The sequence below is a fragment of the Leucopleurus acutus genome (assembly GCF_964270905.1).
Source record: "Leucopleurus acutus genome assembly, chromosome: 2".
Lineage (NCBI taxonomy): Eukaryota > Metazoa > Chordata > Mammalia > Artiodactyla > Delphinidae > Leucopleurus > Leucopleurus acutus.
The window spans coordinates 149310624-149333951 of record NC_139143.1 but is presented as its reverse complement, the minus strand read 5'-3'; the positions used below and the strand labels follow the sequence as shown (position 1 = coordinate 149333951).

At 37.1% G+C, this 23328-nt stretch overlaps 1 protein-coding gene across 1 annotated transcript in view; it reads left to right on the top strand.

Annotated features, from left to right (window-relative positions):
- SCP2 (sterol carrier protein 2) overlaps positions 1–23328 on the top strand; it is a 168084-nt gene that overhangs the window by 79653 nt on the left and 65103 nt on the right. Inside the window, exon 11 of the mRNA XM_082863512.1 lies at positions 3452–3559. Within this exon, the coding sequence (XP_082719638.1) occupies positions 3452–3559 (108 nt within the window). The remainder of the gene's footprint in view (positions 1–3451; positions 3560–23328) is intronic.

The window sequence follows — 23328 nt, the reverse complement described above, 5'->3', positions numbered from 1 at the left end:
ATTCCCTTTAATGTCTAATTTTGTCTTTGACCTGTAATTATTTAGAAGTGCGCTGTTTAATATCCAGGTGTTTGGAATTTTCCTAGGTATCTTATTGTTATTGCTGTCTATTATAATTTTGCTGTAGTCAGAGATTAGGCTTTGTTTGATTTTGATCCTTTTAAATTAATTAAAATTTACTTTATGGCTCAGCATATGGTATATATTGGTGAACTTATGCACTTGAAAAATAATGCAGATTCTGTGGTTGTTAGATGTAGTGTTCTATATATGTTAATTAAATCAAGGTGATTGATAGAATTTTTAAGACCTGTGTCTCTACTAATTTATTTGACTTGCTGTACCCCTTGCTGAGAGAGGGGTGTTAGAATCTCCTACTACAATTGTGGAACTATTTCTTTCTTTATTTCTGTCAATTTTTGCTTCATTTATTTTGAGGTTCTCTTATTTATAATTGTTAGGTCTTCCTGATGAGTTGTGTTTTTTTTCATTATGAAACATTCTGCTTTATCTCTGGTTACATTCTCTGTCTAGAAGTGTCTTTATCTGACTAACATAGCATGCCAGCCTTCTTATGCTTACTGTTTACATGATATATCTTTTTCTATCCGTTTGCTTTCGACCTATTTGGGTTATTTATTTATTTACTTATTTATTTGTCTATTTAAGGTGTGTCTCTTGTAGGCAGTAGTGTATTGTTTTTTATCGACTTTGTCAGTTTCTGCCTTTTAATGGAGTGTTTAATGGAGTGTCGTCTAATACAGTAGCCACTAGCTCTATGTAGTTATTGAATCCTTAAAATGTGGCTAGTACAAATTGAGATGTGCTGTAAGTATGAAGTACACATCAGATTTTGAAGACTTAATGTGAAAAATAGAATATAAAGTATTTCATTAATAATTTTTTATATTGCTTACATTTTAAAAAAAAATGATTTATTTTTGCCTGTGTTAGGTCTTTGTTGCTGTGTGCGGGCTTTCTCTAGTTGCGGCGAGCGGGAGCTACTCTTTGTTGCAGTGTGTGGGCTTCTCATTGCGGTGGCTTCTCTTGTTGTAGAGCATAGGCTCTAGGCACGTGGGCTTCAGTAGTTGTGGTGTGTGGGCTCTAGAACGCAGGCTCTGTAGTTGTGGCGTACGGGCTTAGTTGCTCCACAGCATGTGGGATCATCCTGGACCAGGGATCAAACCCCTGTCCCCTGCATTGACAGGTGGATTCTTAACCACTGTGCCACCAGGGAAGTCCTTATATTGGTTACATTTTGAAATGAAAATATTTTGGATATATTGGGTTAAACATTATAAAATATGTATTAAATAAAATATATACTAGAAAATTTTAAAGTACATATGTGATTTGCATTATATTTCTGTTGGGCAGTGTGATTTAAAGAGCATTAACATTTAATGTAATTACATATTTATATAGTAGGCTTTAGGTTGACCGTTTTATTATGTTTCCTCTATATGTCCCTTTGTTTTTTGTTACTCTGTTTTCTCTCTCACCTGCTGCCTTTGGGATTATCTGAATATTTTTAGTATGACATTTTAGTATGTATTGGCTTTTTGGCCATATCTGTTTATTCTTAGCTTAGTTTTTGGTTAGTTTTGTTTTGTTTTAGTGGTTGCAGGGTTTCTCAACCTCAATACTGTTGACACTTGAGCTAGATTATTCTTTTTTGTGGGGCTTGGACATTGTAGGATGTTTCACAGCATTCCTGGCCCTCTACCCACTACATGCCAGTAGTACCTGCCCCCACAGTTGTGATAATCAAAAATGTTTCCAGACATTGCCAAATGTCCCCTGGGGGACGAAATTTCTCTGGGCTGAGAACCACTGCTATAGGGGTCTCCTTAGCATTAATATTGTACCACTTCGCATAAAATGTAGAAACCTTGCAAACATATACGTCCATTAACCAATTCCCTTCTGCCTTACACCCACCTTTATGTTAAATTATCATATGTATTACATCTATGTACATTAAAAAAACCTCAAAGACAGTGTTATAATTTTTGTTTTCAATAGTTGCACATATTTTAAAGACCTTAAGAGGAAAAAAGTCCTTTATATTTACCCAGATATTTATTATTTCTGTTGTTCTTTCCTCTTTCTTGCTGATCCAAATTTTTCTAGAGAATTTACTTTAGCATTTCTTATAAAGCAGGTCTTCTGGAATGTTAATTCCCCAGTGGAATATTCTGATACTTCATAGGATTGTATGTATTACGGAAAATCATGCAGTAAATTATTCACTTCTTGGGGTTGGTTTGTGTTCAGTCTGCTATTACTCAGTACAGTGACAATATTTAACAATATGAAAGCAGTAATAGCAGATAGTTTACTTGTTATGACTAGAGCCTTGTATCAGGTTCTATGTTAGAAACACATCAAAAAATAGAAGAATGTCTCAATGGATGGTTTTTAATCTACAACCTAGATTTAAAATCAAATTAAAAGTGTTAAGTCATCTCAAATTCTGTGATTAGTATGTTTCATTCTGCCAGTAGAGGAACGCTCTTGTTTTTGAAGGCAATAAAATGCGTTGGCTAAGAACACAGGCTATGGAGCCAGGCTGCCTGAGTATTCTAGATCCCCTACTTTGGCCTTAGATTGGTTACTTAATATCTATGTGTCTCTTTCCTTATCTGTAAAATGGGAATGATAGTACCTACTTCATAGGGTTGAGGATTAAATTAAATTATGTAAATATACGTAAAATAATGAGAACAAGGCCTGACACAGAGTGAGTGCATAACAGCTATTAGCCACCTCTGATAACACCACCACCACCATTTGGAGATTCCACCTCTCATTACCAGAAATATCATCTGGAAGAATATTTTATACAGTACATGCATTTTTATTTACTTCTTAACCACCTGGAAGAATGACCAGGGAATCGATAGGAATGTTGAAGCTGCCAAGCATGTGATGTAATTTTTTTCTTTTAAGCTTACATTTATGCTCAACGGTATTTTCAGTCATTTTCCTTCATTTCATGAAAGTGCTCTTTTTTTTCTGTCCCTCTCCCCCCTGTTGTTTACTAAGAATATTTATATAGAACGTAATAGTACAGTTGAAATGAATATTTTGTCAAAATTATGAATTTTTAAACCTAATATTATTTTACAGTATTGTATCTATTTCGATGCTTTTCTTCTGGTTCTCTGAATCTCGATTATATTTGTGGCAATTTTGGAAGCAGAGAGCTCTTAGGAGCTAATAGGAACTTTGTTTCATGCAGGAAGTGTTCTGAAAATATAAGCTTTTATTACTCAATATTTATTACCTCACTTTTAGAAGTGCTTGTATCAATTTGAAGTTAGTTTGAGCCATCAAGAAATGTTTGCTCCAAGAAATTCTTGGCTATCTGTAAGTTTAAAAAAAACAAACATATCATTTGCTCTGATGTTATTTTTAACATTTATGAATATTATTTTTCCTTCTATAGGTCAAGGTGGGAAACTGGTTGATAGAGGAGATAATACTTATGGAGGAAAGTGGGTCATAAATCCTAGTGGTGGATTGATTTCAAAGGGACACCCACTTGGAGCTACAGGTAATAATACACACAGATTTTATAATTTTTAAGTCATTTTTGGCATAAGTGTGAATGATTTGGTCATTGATTTGAATGAATGATTGTATTCTCTGATTTTGGTAGCGAGTGTTTTAAATGATTATTTAGCCACAGTATCTTCGATTTTCGCTAAGTATAGTATAGTTCAATAATGTTGATTAATTGATGAGAATTTGAATTAGTTGAAACTCTAAATTCAACAATAGGCATTTTAAAAAGTTTGATTATTTTAAAGTTTGTGTACAACTTAACAAGATGTTTCTAGATCTGCTAGATAAGAATCATTTGAAATAAGCACGTTATTTATATATAGTTGCATATGTGGTTGGTGTTGCATAGAAATTTTTTTCTCTTGAGAGAACTGGACTAAAAGATATGAAATAAGAATTTTACTATGGCTCTACTGCTGACTGGCCATGTGATGCTTTTGATTAATTATCAGTCAGTCAGTCACTTTGAGTTTCCTTAATTGTAAAATGAAATTGTACAAAGTGGTTTCTGAAATAACTTAGCACTAAAATTCTGAGATTTATTTTATGAAGACAGGTGAGTTTTGTATTTTTTCATAGTGTCTTATATATTAAGTAAAATTTTATAAATTATCATAAATTCCAAAATAGAGAAGTTAGAATTTATAGTGTATTTATTACAGCAATTAACTTTGGCTTGTTTCTGTTTATCACTTAAATTAGGTAAGTTTATAATCTAGTAGAGAAAATGGGTATACATAGATAGAGCATAAGAGAGAGATAGGTAGACAGGCACATACAGTTGCAGTATAATGTGCCACCTTGCTATTTGTTTTCTGTCCTGTCTGTTCTTTGGTTCTTTTCTGTTTTTCATAATATCTTTTATTAATGGGTATTTTTTAGTATTTTATTTTCTCTCTTCTATTGAATTATTTCTTTTTCTCTCTCTCTCTCTTCTTTTTTTTTAGTGTTTGCTCTAGGATTTACAACATCCATCTTTAATTTACTGTAGTCTACCTTCAAATAACGTCATACAATTTCACTTATAATGTATGGGATTTTTACAACAGATTATTTCCATGTACCCCCTCCTATCCTTTGTGCTATTATTGTCATACACGTACTTCTAAATATATTATTAACCCCACAATATACTATTATTATTGCTTTAAATAATTTAATGTCTTTAAAAGTAATCTTAAAATGAGGTAAACGAGAGTGATGTTACTGAGACTGGCAGAATAACCACATCTGAAAATACTCTGTTATAAAATTACCAAGGACACTTGCAAAAATTGTCAAGCTCAACTTTTTCAGAACTTTGGAAATTAACCAAAGGTTTACAACGATCTGGGGGAGCATTTATTAAAAACAAGTCAACAGCGTTTTCTCTGTAAGAACAGCAAGCTCTGTGGCATTTTTTACTTGCTCTGGTAACAGTTCTTTCTCCAGCTCCATGGTAGCCTTGAAAACCAACAGCCTGTAATCATGGTGAAAACTAGCAGTTTACCCAGCACTGGAGGAGTCAAAATGGAGTTGGAGCTCTTTCAAAGCCCCATATTCAGAGACTTGTCATTATTTGACCTGTCTGGAAGTTCCCTGGTAAACCAGTCTCAGAAAGCTTGTCTTTATGTAACCTGACAGAGAACTTGTCCAGTGTAAACAGTATTTTCCTTAGAGTCATTTGTCAAGAACAATCAGCAACAACTGTTTAACAACATAGCTGCCTGAGATGCCGATAACAACTGGAGCAAACAACAAATTAACCAAAGGAAAAGAAAAGCTTAAAAGAAGAAGCTGGTGAATGAAATGTCCATAGAAACTGAGGTAGCCCAAATATTGGATTTGCTAGACAGACTTTAAATCAGCTATTTAAGTATGTTCAAAGAAGTAAAGGTATAAAAGTATACTTTCTTTTACTTCTTTGTATATAGTAAAGAAGTAAAAGAAAGTATAATAATGTTTCACCAAACAGAGAGTATCAATTACTAGACAGAAATTATAGAAAAGAACCAAATAAATTCTGGCATTGAGGAGAAAAGTAACTGAAATGAAGAATTTACTAGAGGGGCCCAATACCAGATTTGAACAGGCAGAAGAAAAAAATTGGTGAACTTTAAGATAGGTCGATTGATATTATTCAGTCTGCGAAACAGGAAAAAAAAAAAAAAGAATGAAGAAAAATGAACAGAGCCTCAGAGACTTGTGGGACATTAGCAAAGTGTAGCAACATATACATACTAATAGTCCCAGAAGGAGAGGATAGGAAAAAAAAAGGGCAGCAAGAATATTTGAAGAAGTGAGGACTGATAAACTCCTTAAACTTGAAGAAAAAACATGAATATACATATCCAAGAAACTTAACAAGTAGGAATACCTCAAAAAGACCCACACCTAGACACATAATCAAACCATTGGAAGCAAAAGACAAAGAGAGTATTGAAAGCAACAACAGAGAAGTGATTCATCACGTACAAAGGATCCCCAATAAGACTTAACCTCTGATTTATCTTCTGTAACCATTAAGGCAGTGTGATGAAAGAAGCTGCCAACCAAGAATTCTGTATTCAGTGAAACTACCTTTAAAAAATGAAGAAGTTAAGACATTCCTAGATTAAAAAAATTGAGAGAATTTATCACAGACCTCCCCTATAAGAAATAATTTTAAAGAGAGTCATTCAGACTGAAATGAAAGAGCACTAGACAGTGAAATAGCACATGAAGAAAGAAAGAGCATTGGTAAGTGTAACTACCTTGGTAAATATAAAAGACAATATAAGTGTATTTTTTTGTTTGTCACATTTCCCCCCCCCATCTGATCTAAAATACAACTATAAAGGGCAATAATCTGAGTTGCTTTATACAATGCACAGAGATATAATTTGTATGACAATAACACAAAGGAGGAAGGAGGGAAGAGAGTTATATAGGAGCAGATTTTTTGTGTATGCTATTGAAATTAAGTCAGTATTAATTTGAACAACTAGATTGCTATAAATTAAAATGTGAATTATGATCCCTAGAGCAACCACTAAGAAAATAACTAAAAAATACATAGTAAGAGAAATGACAAAGAAGTAAAATGGTACATTAGAAAATACCTATTTAACACAAAAGAAGGAAATAATGGAGGAATAGAGGGATTAAAAAAGACTGAAGTTCAAGAGAATGAGAAGGGAAGCCACAGACTAGGAGAGAATATTTGCAAAAGACACATCTGCTAAAGAACTATTATCTAAAATATACAAAGAACTCTTTTTTGGTTTTTTTTTTGTTTTTTTTTTTTTGCGGTACGCGGGCCTCTCACTGCTGTGGCCTCTCCCGTTGCGGAGCACAGGCTTCGGACGCGCAGGCTCAGCGGCCATGGCTCACGCGCCCAGCCGCTCCGCAGCATGTGGGATCCTCCCGGACCGGGGCACGAACCCGTGTCCCCTGCATCGGCAGGCGGACTCCCAACCACTGCGCCACCAGGGAAGCCCCCAAAGAACTCTTAAAAGTAAACAGTAAGAAAATGAGCAATCTGATTTAAAAATGGGCAAAAGATCCAAACAGACACGTGTCTAAAGAAGATATACAGGGGCTTCCCTGCTGGTGCACTGGCTAATAATCTGCCTGCCAGTGCAGGGGACATGGGTTCGAGCCCTGGTCCTGGAATATCCCACATGCCGTGGAGCAACTAAGCCCGTGTGCCACAACTCCTGAGCCTGTGCTCTAGAGCCTGCAAGCCACAACTACTGAGGCCTGCGCACCTAAAGCCTGTGCTCCACAATGAGGGAAGCCACTGCAGTGAGGAGCCCGTGCACCTCAAGGAAGAGTAGCCCCCGCTCGCCGCAACTAGAGAAAGCCCGTGCGCAGCAACAAAGACCCAACGCAGCCAAAAATAATAAATAAAATAAAATATATATAAAAAAAGAAGATATACAAATGGCAAATAAGCATATGAAAAGATCCTCAACATCATATGTCATTAAGGAATTGCAAATTAAAACAACAATGAGATACTACTACATACCTATTCAAATCTCCAAAATCCAAAACAGCAACACCACCAAATGCTGGAAGATTCTTACAAAATGGAACATCCTTTTACCATAGGATCCAGCAGTTGTACTCCTTTGACATTTACCCAAATGAGTTGAAAACTTATTTACACAAAAACCTACACGTGGATGTTTATAGCAGCTTTATTCATAATTGCCAAATCTCGGATGCAACCAAAATGTCCTTCGTTAGGTGAAGGGATAAATAAACAGTGGTACATCCAGAAAATGGAATGTTATTCAGCCCTTCCCCAAAATTTAGTGATCAAGTGATGAAAAGACGTGGAGGAACCTTAAATGCTTATTGCCAAGTGAAAAAGCCACTCTGAAAAGGTTACATACTCTATGATTCCAACTATATGATATCCTAGAAAAGGCAAAACTATGGAGACAGTAAAAAGATCAGCAGCTGGAGAAGGGAGGGTTGACTAGGTAGAGCACAAAGGATTTTTAGGGCAGTGAAACTGTTCTTTATGATGCTTTAATAGTGACTGTGTCATTTTACATTTGTTACATGTATACAACACCAAGAGCAAACCCTAATGTAAACTATGGACTTTGGGTGATAATTATATGTCAATGTAGGTTCTTCAGTTGTAACAAATGATCCATTCTGGGACGGGATGTTGATAGTGAGGGAAGCTATGCACGTAGTGGGGACAGGGAGAATATGGGAAATCTCTGTACTTTCTACTAAATCTTGTTATGAACCTCAAACTGCCCTAAAAAGGAAAGTGTAAAAAAAGTTAATCTTTGTTAACATACATTTATGTTAGATGATAGATAATGGAAGACAGGAAAACAAAAGCAATTTGGTTAATATATACAAATATATTTATGTCAAAGCAAGGAAGATAGTCCTGTTAAATTGTTAAAGTCCTTTTTCTGCTACTTGTCACTATTAAAGTCCTTATTTCTGCAACTTGTAGGTGGTGATAGCTGGTATTTGTAATTTCCTTCTTTCACTACCCATTCTATACTGCTTTTGCCCTTCGTAAGTACCTCATTTGTAGTTTCTCATCTGGTACAATAAACTAAACCTTCATTCCTGAATAGTCTGTGCTGTTAGCAGTCCTGCTTCTTTGGGTTATTGTAGTAAACTAACTTTTATTACAAGACATGAGAGTATTAAGAGGCACCCCATAGTACTTTTGGGTTCCAAGCTAATCCTTTTTGTCCTCATTATATAGTAGCAACCCAATATTCCCATGATAATCAGGTCAGTCACCCCAGTCAATAAATCCCCTTCTTTGCCTATTAGTTCTGTGTCATGAAGAACCCTAAGTGTCCAGGTAGCAGTCTCTGCTTCCCATTCAGTGTAATCACTGTTTTGTCTAAGACTTCTAAACCAGCAGAGCCCAAAGTTTCAGGAATGGCAAATAAAATGTTGTTAGTGGATCATTCAGGATAATAGTGAGAGGAACTGCTCCCTTTTCTATCCTTTGATCCTTTTTGTATCCTGGCTATGGAGAAACAGCATCATTGATTCAGAGCATGTTCCACGTTTTTTTTTGCGGTACGCGGGCTTCTCACTGTTGTGGCCTCTCCCGTTGCGGAGCACAGGCTCCGGACGCGCAGGCTCAGCGGCCATGGCTCACGGGCCCAGCCGCTCCGCGGCATGTGGGATCTTCCCGGACCGGGGCACGAACCTGTGTCCCCTGCATCGGCAGGCGGACTCCCAACCACTGCGCCACCAGGGAAGCCCATGTGCCACATTTTGGAGGATATTTCCCCAGCCCTGCAAAGTGTTGCTGGCACCATTATTGAGTCTTCTAAAGGCTTTTACATTATTCTATCAGACCAACTGCTTCAGGGTGATAGAATACATGGTAAGCCCAGTGCACGCTGGAAGCAGGAGTCTATTCCTGCATTTCATTTATTTAGGCTGTTAAATGAGCTTCTTAATCAGAGAAATATTATGTGGAATACCATGTTGGCACATCCACCCAGCACAAAGATCGAGTATAAAACCCTAAGGAGTATAAAAATTAGAGGTGTAGGCGGAGAAGAGACGTTTAAGAATGTTGTGAAGAAATGGTCCGTTATCCAAGGGAGGAGAATGTTTCAAAAGTTAGAGGTCAGGCCAGAAAAGTTAGATTGATTAAGAGTGAAGAGTATCCTTTGGATTTGGCTATCATCAAGTCATTGGCAACCTTGAAGCAATTTTAGTGAAATGTTTTGCACGGAAGCACATGGGAATTTGGAAAGAATTAGAAGTGGGAGTATAGCAACAGCAGTGCAGATAAACTGTTAGGAGTAGTGGCTGTGACTGGAAAGGGATACATGGAGGGTGTACCTCAGTTGCAGGTATATGTTCTATATGAATGAAGTCATGGCTTTGATCTTAACCTCTTCACCCTTTTCGGCCTAGTCATTTTGTCTGTAAAATAGGAATAAAATATAGTATCTACCTAATAGGGTTGTGCTGTGGATCAAATGAGTAAATATGTGAGTCCCCAAAACAGAGTAGAAAAACAATAATTGCTAGTGTTCTCTTCCCACCATTCCTACAAAAGAAAGCCAAAATGGATCCAGTTAACTGTTGCTAGTAATAAAGCACTTGTTTGTATCTCAGTATGTAAAATAATTTATAACCATTTCAGGAAAAGAAGATTGTTAATTTGTAAAGAAAATAATTTTCCTTTTAGTATGAGAGCCTCAAGGCACCAACTTCACTATGTAAATATTGTGCCCAGTACTACACAGACATTATTTTAATACTATGCTCTGCCTTTGGTAAATAGACTAACCCTTTTCCTTTATCCCTCAAAAGAATGAGGTCATACTTCAGTGTTGATTTTGTTGCTAATGGTATGTAGTCAGGGTGATAATAAATGTTTCTATGGTATGGTCATTGAAGTCAGGGTGATAATAAATGTTTCTATGGTATGGTCATTGAAGCCTTAAAGAGTTACGGTTTGCATTTGAGACGGTGATTTAAATTCTCCTTTCAGACAGCTTCCTCACTCTCATATAGGAAACTTCTGTTTTCATCAGGAGATGAATGTGACATTTCAGTTAGTTGTTGTTATTGACACATAACTTTTTTCTCCTCTGAAAGAACATGTTTTTATTATAATTGACTTGTTGGCCATTCCGAGATATTTTTATTCTGTCATCCACCAAAACACTCAGAAATAATGATTTGTTGTAACGATATGATTTTTCATATCCATATTCTTTCTCAAAATTGAGGTATAATTTTCATAAAATAAAATGCACAGTTCTAGCAAAAACACAATTGTTTATAGCAGCATTATTCATAGTAGCCAAAAGGTGGAAACAACCCAGATGTCTGTCATCAACTGATGAATGGATAAACAATATGTGGTATATTCATACAATGGTATATTCTTTGGCCATAAAAGAAATGAAGTAATGATACATGCTACAACATAGATGGACCTTGAAAACATTTTGCTATGTGAAAGAAGGCAGTCACAAAAGACCTCATATTACACGATTCATTTATATGAAATGTCCAAAATAGGCAAATCTGTAGAAACAGAAAGCAGATTAGTAGTGGCCTAGGATTGGGAGAGATAGCTAAAGAGTATGGAATTTCTTTTTGAGGTAATGAATATGTTCTGAAATTGATTGTGGTGATGGTTGTACATATCTCTGAATATACTAAAAACCATTGAATTGTAATCTTTAAATGGATGATTGGTTTAGACAATTGGGTACATCCATGTAACTAACGGCCGAAACAAGACATTAGAACATTTCCATCACCCCAGAAAGTTCCATTGTATCCATTTCCAGTAAATCTCCAACTTCCCTCAATCACCCCACTCTAACTCTCCAACCCTGCCCCCCAACCAAGCTAAGACTTATTGACTTCTATCATGGTAGATTAGTTTTGCTGATCTTCGAACTTCATATAAATGGTACAGTATAGTTGTGTATATGTGCTCTTTTGTGTCTGGATTCTTTAACTCAGTAGAATGTAAGATTTATCAAAAATTTTCCTGTATCAGGAGTTCATTCTTTTTTATTGCTAAATAGTATTTTATTGTTAAAATATATCAGTTTGTTTACCCATCTTTCCGTTGATGGACATTTGGGTTCTTTTCTGTTTAGGGGTATTATGAATAAGGATGCTATAAATATTTTTGTACAAGACTATTTGTGGACATACCTTTTGTGTTTTTGTTGGGTTAGTAACTCAGAGTGAAGTTGCTGAGTCATAGGGCAGCATATGTTTACCTTTATAAGAAACTGCCAGGTAGTGCTCCAAAGGGTTGTCATATGCTTTTTAATATTATAGCTGGATGACAAATTTTAACATTTTAAAATTAGTTTTTAATGGAGTCTAGTTGATTTACAGTGTTGTGTTAGTTTCTGCTGTACAGCAAAGTGAATCAGTTATACATATACATATATCCACTCAATTTTAGATTCTTTCCCCACATAGGTCATCACAGAGAATTGAGCAGAGTTCCCTGTGCTGGACAAATTTTAACATCTAACAAGTATTTCTCTTTCTCCTTAGGTTTAGTTCTATTCCTCAGAGTCAACCCCTTTTAAAATTTCTTTTGTATTTTTCCAAAAATTGTTATGCTTATACAAATACATATGTATATATGTATTTATAGTCTTTCTGAATGTATGTTTGTATATGTGTATATTTATCATATTGTAGACTGCTTTTTTGCTTACATCTTAAAATTTTTTCTGTATTATCACTTATAGCTAGTCTTTATTCTTTTTAATGCCTGCATAGTATTCTGATTACAAGAAGTTTACCTAGTGATTCACTTATGGATAGACATATAGGTTATGTCAAGTTTGTTATTACAAACAATGTTGCACTAACCATCTTGTGTCTTTGCATACTTTTTCAAGTATACCCATAGGATAAATTCCAAACAGTGGACTTCCTATGTCAAAGGATAGTACGTATTTTAAAATGGGTGGATATTGCCCCATTTTCTTCAAAAAGATTATACCAATGCACATTCCCAACAACAGCGTATGAGAGTGCTTTTTTTCCCTACAACCTTGTCAATGTTGGATTTTTAAAAATCAAATGTAGACAATTTTGCCAATCTTGACAGGTCATCCAGTTCTTTCCCATGGGCACTAAAAAAACTAACCTAAAACACCCAGGAAGGTAGAATTTGCCCAATTTTTAAATACTTCAAAGAGAGACTCGTACCTTCTGCAGTATTCTTTGAAAACTCTTTTCAATATTTGAGTCTACACTGTTGGTAACATTTTCCCCTTATCAGTCTTTGAGGGCTAGTGTTTAATGGTGGTGTAGCATTTTGGGAGGAAAATTTATAAATCTTGATGACTTTATTGGTAGTCTGCATAAAATGAGGAATTACTGAAGAGTAAATGTTTACTTGCTACACACTGAGGATTTGGATATATTTCAAGTAAATCTGACACGTGGCCATTAGCTGGAGCCCAAGAAAGAATTCAGACTCCTAGAAAATATATCAGAATGACAGCTCAGAGTTGTTTAAATATTTTTGCCCTAGTTACTTGGATAACAAACTGCAATAGGATTCTAAGAAAATCAGAAAACAGTCAAGTAAGTGTTTCCAAAACATGTTAAGGTGGGGTGGGGAAGGTTTAAGGTTCTCTTCTACCAATGGTATTCTTTTAATTGTATGATATTGCTACTTTGGTGGGAACTCAGCATTGGAGAATTAGCTTTAAATTTAACTTTCCATAATACTGGTTTCTGATTTTAACTTGTTAAGGTCTGGGTTAAAAAAAGCTTCTAACTTCCATAATGGTACTTATAATAGAAGGGAAAGAGGTTTATACATTGTATTGAATGGTCTTTTGTTCATTGTCAGTTTAAAAACATGAATTCCTTTTGGATTTTCCAATTAGAAAAATCACAATAAACCTTAGGGTTTTTTTTTTTTTTTTTTGGTTTACTTTGCAATTGTCATATGACAAAAAGCAAATTAGTGTCCAAATAATAGTATCATATTTTATTCCAGTTTTTAAAATTCTTTCACATATATTGTTCAACACATTGAACGTTTGTTTAAAATGAATAAGTAAAATTTGACTTTAGCTCATTTTTAGCCATCTCTGATTTATGAAAATGCATATTAGTGTCTGGGGTCTACTGAAAGGGCATGAAAGTGCTTTTGAGATAAAACTCTTAATAAGGGATTGTTGCTTTGAAGCTGAAAGTTGGTTATTTAGTTTGGTCTTTTATATCAATTCAGCCTGGCATTTAGTGCCTTTCCAGTGAGGCTTCAACCTCGTTTTCTGTCCTGATCTTCCATTTTTCAGTCTGTGAAAGTTCAATAAATTCTTATTGTATGTCTACATTATCATTAGGTGCTGTAGGTAACTGGTATTCAAATATGGTGTCTACTGATGGACTGATTCAGAATCCCCTGTGGCTTTAAAAAATATGTATTCCTGCCCTACCATTAGAAATTCTGATTCCTAAGCCTGGTTGATCCAAACAGCTTATGTGTTTATAAAGTTCCCCCAAGAGCTTTTCATGCCCAACCAGGTTTAGGAACTAGGGCTAGGGTACACAAGGTAACCACTGCCCTAAGGAAGCATACAAGAGGCAGATAATGTAACACAAATGATTAGAATCCAAGGCAGAATATAGGTGCCTTAGGCAAAGCACAAGCCAGAACTATGAAGAAAGGAAAAAGGGAAAGGAGAATGGGAGGGGGTGATGATTTACTAAATACCCACCACATGTCAGATTCTATGCTAGCATCTAGTTGGGTTTTGGGGGAGGAGATGTAGAAAGAGGAAGCATATTTAAACTAAACTGGACTGTTTGCTTTTTTCAGATGTGTTTAATTCCTTCTCACCTCTACAAACTCTGGCTTTGCTGTTTTCTCAATAATAGCAACAGTCAATACACGTATACAGTGCTAATTTCTAGGCATTCTTCTAGGTATTCTTCATGTACAAATGCATTTAATTCTCACATCTATTTTTTTATATTTTATAAAAGAGGAGCGTAGAGGCACAGAGTAACTTGCCCGAAGTCACCAAGGTAGAACGTAGAAAAACTAGGATTCAAACCCAGGCAGCGTATTTTTAGGGTCCAGGCTCTTAACCACTACACGCTACTTCAGTGCCCTTTTCCTCAGTGGAAATGCCCATCTTCAAGGTCGATCTCAAGTGTTATCTATCTTATGAAGCTTTTCCTGATTTCTTGATCCTTTCCATAAATTCATCTTTCCCTTTTCTGAACTCTTGCTATACTTTCTCAGTACTTCTCTTTTGACATTTATGTGTGTAGTGCATATTATAATTATTTATGTCCTTTTAAAAAATCTCCTCTGTTTGACTAAGAGCTGTGAGGACAGGATCCATATTTCATTTGTCTCTGTACCCTGAACAGTGCCCAATACAAGACGTTGCACATCTAAAGAGGGTTGAATAAATTATTTCTCCTTTAATATCTGAAGGGTGGTATGGGGCAGAGGGGATAAACTTGTTTAGTGTGAGAAGACTTAGGATCATTGGGAAGAATTCATGGGAAGGTAGATTTTGGGCTGTGGCAGGAAAGAAACTTTGTTAATTGTGGTAAAATGCACATAACATAAAATTTACCATCTTAACCATTTTAAGTGTACAGGTCAGTGGTATTAAGTACATCTACCTTGTTGTATCACTGTAACCACCATCCATCCATAGAACTCTCTTCAGGTTGCAAAACCGAAGCTCTGTATCCATTAAACAATAACTTCCCATTCTCTTCTCCCCTCACCCCTGGCAACCACCATCCTACCAGTTGTCTACATGATTTTGCCTATTCTAAGTACCTCACATAAGTAGAATTGTGCAATATTTGTTCAGGAAAGAACTTTTTAACATGGCATTTCAAAAATGGAATAGATTGCCTCCTGAGAGCGTATATTGCCTGTCACAGAGGCTGTGCATGAGAAATACAAGTTAACAACTTGATGGGAATGTTGTAAGGGGAATTGCCCATCTGTTAGGCCCTTAGATTTGACACACTCTTAGATCCTTCCTAATTCTAAGATGCTCTAATATCCCAAAGGGATGGAATTATGTCTCCTCCTGAGTTCACATAGTTCTTAATATTTTTAATGGTACATATATTATTCTATTGTGTGACTTTTTTGTGTTTTTTTTTTAACATGTTTCAGTACCTTTAAAGGTATTATAAACTTGGCTTTTAAGGAGTTGGGTGAAAATGAAATGAGAGTAAATGGAATTTTAGCCAGCGGACCTAACATACTCAAACCATGGCCTGGCTCTTCTTGTACTCTATAAGGGGTCACTAAAAGAAGTACATTCTAGGATGATGACTGACAAAACCTAAATCCAATACTGACTCTAAAAAGTCAGTAATTCAGTAAAGCCTAAATAGCATTTTACCAAAATTCATCTCTCATCATATCCTAGAGGTCACTGACCTGTCCTCATTCCCGTTGCCCAGAATTTTGCACATTTATCACTGTGTTGTGAGGGGAGGTAAGTTTTATCATTAGACTCTAATGAACACTCTTCAGTGCCAGGAGAAATGGAGCCTGAGAGAGCATGTTTACTTTTGATACCTATTGCCAGGCAGAGATAGCTAGGAGCAGGCCCTGGTTTTTATTGCTCCTGACAAGAAAAAGAAAGACAGAGAAGGAATATCGTGCCTATATATCCCATATTTTATTTTCTTATTTTAACAGCTCTTTTGGGGTAAAATCAACATATAATCAGCTGCACATATTTATTTATTATCTTTTTAATAGATCTTTATTGGAGTACAGTTGCTTAACAATACTGTGTCAGTTTCTGCTGCACAACAAAGCGAATCAGCCATATGCATATGCATGTCCCCATATCCCCTCCCTCTTGAACCTCCCTCCCATCCTCCCTATCCCACCCCTCTAGGTCATCGCAAAGCACCGAGCCGATCTCCCTGTACTATGTGCTGCTTCCCACCAGCTATCTATTTTACATTCGGTAGTGTATATATGTCCATGCTACTCTCACTTTGCCCCAGCTTCCCCCTCCCACCCCAAGTCCTCAAGTCCATTCACTATGTCTACCTCTTTATTCCTGCCCTGTAACTACATTCATCAGTACCATTTTTTTTTTTAGATTACATATATATATGCGTTAGCATTTGGTATTTGTTTATCTCTTTCTGACTTAACTTCACTCTGTATGACAGATTCTAGGTCCATCCACCTCACTGCAAATAACTCAATTTCATTTCTTTTTATGGCTGAGTAACATTCCATTGTATAGATGTGCCATATCTTTATCCATTCATCTGTCGCTGGACATTTAGGCTGGTTCCATGTCCTGGCTTTGTAAATAGAGCTGCAGTGAACATGTGGTACATGTCTCTTTTAGAATTGTGGTTTTCTCAGGGTACATGCCCAGTAGTGGGATTGCTGGGTCATATGGTAGTTCTATTTTTAGTTTTTTAAGGAACCTCCATACTGTTTTCCATAGTTGTATCGATTTACATTCCCACCAACAGTGCAAGAGGGTTCCCTTTTCACCACACCCTTTCCAGCATTTATTATTTCTAGATTTTTTGATAATGGCCATTCTGACCAGCATGAGGTGATACCTCATTGTAGTTTTGATTTACATTTCTCTAATAATTGGTGATGCTAAGCATCTTTTCATGTGCCTCTTGGCCATCTGTATGTCTTCCTTGGTGAAATGTCTATTTAGGTCTTCTGCCCACTTTTTAACTGGATATTTGTTTTTTTGATATTGAGCTGCATGAGCTGTTCATATATTTTGGAGATTAATCCTTTGTCATTTGCTTCATTTGCAAATATTTTCTCCCATTCCGAGGGTTGTCTTTTTGTCTTGTTTATAGTTTCCTTTGCTGTGCAAAAGCTTTTAAGTTTAATTAAGTCCTATTTTTTTATTTTTGTTTTTATTTCCTGTACTCTAGGAGGTGGGTCAAAAAAGATCTTGCTGTGGTTTATGTCAGAGTGTTTTTCCTATGTTTTCCTCTAAGAGTTTTATAGTGTCTGGTCTTACATTCAAGTCTTTAATCCATTTTGAGTTTATTTTTGTGTATGGTGTTAGGGAGTGTTCTAATTTCAGTCTTTTACATGTAGCTGTCCAGTTTTCCCAGCACCACTTATCGAAGAGGCTGTCTTTTCTCTATTGTATGTACTTGCCTCCTTTGTCGTAAATTAGGTGCCCATATGTGCGTGGGTGTATCTCTGGGCATTCCATCCTGTACCATTGATCTGTATTTCTGTTTTTGTGCTAGTACCATACTGTCTTGATTACTGTAGCTTTGTGGTATAGTTTGAAGTCAGGGAGCCTGATTCCTCCAACTCCGTTTTTCTTTCTCAAGATTGCTTTAGCTCTTCGGGGTCTTTTGTGTCTCCATACGAATTGTAACATTTTTGATCTAATTCTGTGAAGAATGCCGTTGGTAGTTTGATAGGGATTGCATTGAATCTGTAGATTGCTTTAGGTAAGTATAGTGATTTTCACAATATTCATTCTTCTAATCCAAGAACATGGTATATTTCTCCATCTGTTTATGTCATCTTTGATTTCTTTCATCAGTGTTTTATAGCTTTCTGAGTACAAGTCTTTTTCACCTCCTTAGGCAGGTTTATTCCTAGGTATTTTATTCTTTTTGCTGTAATGGTAAATGGGAGGATTTCCTTAATTTCTCTTTCTGATTTTTCATTGTTGGTGTATAGGAATGCCAGAGATTTCTGTGCATTAATTTTGTATCCTGCAACCTTACCAAATTCATTGATTACCTCTAGTAGTTTTCTGGTGGCATCTTTAGGATTCTCTATGTATATATAGTATCATGTCATCAGCAGACAGTGACAATTTTACTTCTTCTTTTCCAATTTGTATTCCTTTTATTTCTTTTTCTTCTCTGATTGCTGTGGCTAGGATTTCCAAAACTATGTTGAACAAGAGTGGCAAGAGTGGACATCCTGTCTTATTCCTGATCTTAGTGGAAAAGATCTCAGTTTTTCACTATTGAGTATGATGCTTGCTGTGGGTTTGTCATATATGACCTTTATTATGTTGAGGTAGTTTCCCTCTATGCCCAGTTTCTGGAGAGTTTTTATCATAAATGGGTGTTGAATTTTTTCAAAAGCTTTTTCTTCATCTATTTAGATGAGCATATGGTTTTTATTCCTTAATTTGTTAATGTGGTGTATCACATTGATTGATTTGTGTATATTGAAGAATCCTTGCATCCCTGGAATAAATCCCACTTGATCATGATGTATGATCCTTTGGAATGCTGTTGGATTCTGTTTGCTAGTATTTTGTTCAGGATTTTTGCATCTATGTTCATCAGTGATACTGGCCTGTAGTTTTGTTTCTTTGTGACATCTTTGTCTGATTTTGGTATCAGGGTGATGGTGGCTTCGTAGAACGAATTTGGGAGTGTTTCTCCCTCTGCAATTTTTTGGAAGAGTTTGAGAAGGATCGGTGTTAGCTCTTCCTAAATGTTTGATAGAATTCACCTGTGAAGCCATCTGGCCCTGGACTTTTGTTCGTTGGAAGATTTTTTTTTTTTTTGCGGTACGCGGGCCTCTCACCGCTGTGGCCTCTCCTGTTGCGGAGCACTGGCTCCGGACGCGCAGATCAGCGGCCATGGCTCACGGGCCCAGCTGCTCTGCGGCATGTGGGATCCTCCCGAACCGGGGCACTAACCCGTGTCCCCTGCATCGGCAGGTGGACTCTCAACCACTGCGCCACCAGGGAAGCCCTGTTGGAAGATTTTTACTTATGGTTTCAATTTCATTACTTGTGATTGGTCTGTTTATATTTTCTAATTCTTCCTGGTTCAGTCTTGGAAAATTGTAGCTTTCCAAGAATTTGTCCATTTCTTCATAGTTGTCCATTTTATTGGCATATAGTTGTTTGTAGTAGTCTCTTATAATCCCTTGTATTTCTGCGTTGTCAGTTGTGATTTCTCCTTCTTCATTTCTAATTTTATTGATTTGCATCCCCTCCTTTTTTTTCTTGATGAGTCTGGCTAAGGTTTATCAGTTTTGTTTATCTTCTCAAAGATAAACAAAAAAGCACCAGCTTTTAGTTTTATTGATCTTTGCTAATGCTTTCTTTGTTTCTATTTCATTTATTTCTGCTCTGATCTTTATGATTTCTTTCCGTCTTTTGACTTTGGGTTTTCTTTGTTCTTCTTTCTCTAGTTGTTTTAAGTGTAGGGTTAGATTGTTTATTTGAGATTTTTCTTGTTTCCTGAGGTGAGATTGAATTGCTATAAACTTCCCTCTTAGAACTGCTTTTGCTGCGTCCCATAGGTTTTGGGTCGTTGTGTTTTTGTGTTCATTTGTTTCTATGTATTTTTTATTTCTTCTTTGATTTCTTCAGTGATCTCTTGGTTATTTAGTAGTGCACTGTTTAGCCTCCATGTATTTGTGCTTTTTACAGTTTTTTTTCCTGTAATTGATTTACAATTTCATAGTGTTGTGGTCAGAAAAGTTGCTTGATACAATTTCAGTTTTCTTAAATTTCCTGAGGATTGATTTGTGACCCAAGATGTGATTTATCCTGGAGAATGTTCCAGGTGCCCTTTAGAAGAAAGTGTATTCTGCCACTTTTGGGTGGAATGTTCTATAAATATCAATTAAATCTGTCTGGTCTATTGTGTCATTTAAAGCTTGTGTTTCCTTATTTATTTTCTGTTTGGATGATCTGTCCATTGGTGCAAGTGGGGTGTTAAAGTGCCCTACTATGGTTGTGTTACTGTCAATTTCCCCTTTTATGGCTGTTAGCATTTGCCTTATGTATTGAGGCACTCCTATCTTGGGTGCATAAACATTTATAATGGTTATATCTTCTTGGATTGATCCTTTGATCATTATGTGGTGTCCCTTCTTATCTCTTGTAACATTATTTTAAAGTCTATTTTATCTGATAGGAGTATTGCTACCCCCGCTTTCTTTTGATTTCCATTTGCATAGAATATCTTTTTCCATCCCTTCACTTTCAGTCTGTATGTGTTCCTAGGTCTGAAGTGGGTCTCTTGTAGACAGCATATATATGGGTCTTGTTTTTGTATGCATTCAGCCAGTCTGTGTCTTTTGGTTGGGGCATTTAATCCATTTACATTCAAGGTTATTATCTATATGTATATTCCTATTACCATTTTCTTAATTGTTTTGGGTTTGTTTTTGTGGGTCTTTTTCTTCTCTTGTATTTCCCACCTAGAGAAGTTTCTTTAGCATTTGTTGTAAAGCTGGTTTGGTGGTACTGAATTCTCTTAGCTTTTGCTTGTCTGAAAAGCTTTTGACTTCTCCATCAAATCTGAATGAGATCCTTGCTGGGTAGAGTAATCTTGGTTGTAGGTTTTTCTATTTCATCACTTTAAGTATATCCTGCCACTCCCTTCTGGCCTGCAGAGTTTCCGCTGAAAAACCAGCTGATAACCTTATGGGGATTCCTTTGCATATTATTTTTTTGTTTTTCCCTTGCTGCTTTTAATATTTTTCCTTTGAATTTAATTTTTGTTAGTTTGATTAATAGGTGTCTTGGTGTATTTTTCCTAGGGTTTATCCTGTATGGGACTCTCTGTGCTTCCTGGACTTGGGTGACTATTTCCTCTCCCATGTTAGGGAAGTTTTCGACTGTAATCTCTTCAAATATTTTCTCAGACCCTTTCTTATTCTCTTCTTCTTCTGGGACCCCTATAATTCGAATGTTGGTGCATTTAATATTGTCCCAGAGGTCTCTGAGACTGTCCTCAATTCTTTTCATCTTTTCTCTTTATTCTGCTCCTCGGCAGTTACTTCCACCATTTTGTCTTCTAGCTCACTTACCCATTCTTCTGCCTCAGTTATTCTGTTATTGATTCCTTCTAGTGTATTTTTCATTTCAGTTATTGTGTTGTTCATCTCTGTTTGTTTGTTCTTTAGTTCTTCTAGATCTTTGTTAAACATCTCTTGTATTTTCTCAATCTGTGCCTCCATTCTGTTTCTGAGATTCTGGAGCATCTTTACTATCATTACTCTGAATTCTTTTTCAGGTAGGTGCCTGTTTCCTCATTTATTTGGTCTTGTAGGTTTTTACCTTGCTCAGTCATCTGTGACATATTTTTTTGCCATCTCATTTTTTAAATTTATTTAAATGAGTGGGATTGTGTTCCTGTCTTACTGGTTGTTTTGCCTGAGGCGTCCAACACTGGAGTTTGTAGGCTGTTGAGTACAGCTGGGTCTTGGTACTGAGATGAGGAACTCCATGAGATCTCACTCTGATGAATATTCCCTGGGGTCTGAGGTTCTCTGTGAGTCCAGTGGTTCGGACTCAGAGCTCCCACTGGAGGAGCTTCGGTCCGACCCCTGGTTCATGAACCAAGATCCCGCAAGCCACGTGGGGTGGCAAAAAAGAAAAGAACAATAACAAAGTAAAAAGTAAAATTAGATTAGGAAACTAACAGGTATGTTAGAAAGAATATAAAAATAAAAAATATAGATGAATCAACAACCGGAAGGTATATCAGTACCACAATAGTAAAAAAGAGGAGGAGGGAAAAGAAAAGAATAAAAAGGGGGGAAAGGCTTTGGCTGTGGAGGGCGGGGCCTAAGCAAGGGTGAGGTTTGGGTAGTGGGCAGGGCCTATGCTTAGGACCCACAGGGCTGGAAAGGCCCTGGGGAATGTGGGGCGTGGGGCTTAGGCTCAAGGAACAGAAGGGGTCCAGGCGTGCCCCCCACCCCTGGTCTCAGAGGGCAGGGTACCTCAGCTGGGAGCCCAACAGGCTTCCTGGGTTCGAGTGGGCAGGGCAAACGCCCTCCTCTCCTCTCCTGCTCCTTGGGTCTGGGAGGGCCCCTTCCGCCTGCCTCTCCTGATCTCCCTGGCCTCCTTCCTATGCTCCCAAGGGCCCACACGGCCTGGAGGGGGCTTTGGAGGGCAGGGGACCAGCCTGGGATCTCAACAGGCTCCCTGGGCCCCAGTGGGCGGGGCAATCACCCTCCGCTCCTCTCTCCGTTCTCCTGGATGGCTCCTCCCACCTGCCTCTCCTGATCTTCCCAGCGTCAGGGGCACTGATCCTGTCTGGCCTCCAGTTCTCCTCCCCACTCAGTCCCCCTACATCCTACCAGTTCACTTTGGGGTTCCTCCCATCTCCTTGGGCGTCAGAGTCCCCCACCAGCAGCCGGCAGTTGCCCTAGTCGTGGGGAGACACTAACTCCGCATCTTCCCACACTGCCATCTTCAACTGCACATATTTAAAATGTACAATTTAATAAGTTTGACATATATATCCACCTGTTAAACCATCACCATAGTCAAGATAGTGAACATGTCCATCAACCCCAAAAGTTTTGTCATATATACATCTTCGTAATCCCTCCTTCCCACTATTTCCTACCCCACATCCCAAAGGAGTGTTTTCTGTCACTATAGATTAATTTGCATTTTCTAGAGTTTTGTATAAATGGAATTCTACAGTATGTTATCTTTCTTTTTGTCTGCCTGAGAGTTGTCCATATATTTGCATGTATCAATAGTTCATTCCTTTTTATTGCTGAGTAGTATTCCACTGTATGGATATATCATGTTTATTGTTGATGGATATTTGGGTTGTTTCTAGTTTTTGGCTATTACAGATAAAGCTGCTGTGAACATTCATGGGTAAATCTTTGTATAAACACGGATTATATTTTCTCTTGTGTAAATACTTAGGAGTGGAATGACTGGATCATATGCCAGGTGTAGGCTTAACTTTTTTTTTTTTTTTGCCACTGTTGTGGCCTCTCCCGTTGTGGAGCACAGGCTCTGGACGCTCAGGTTC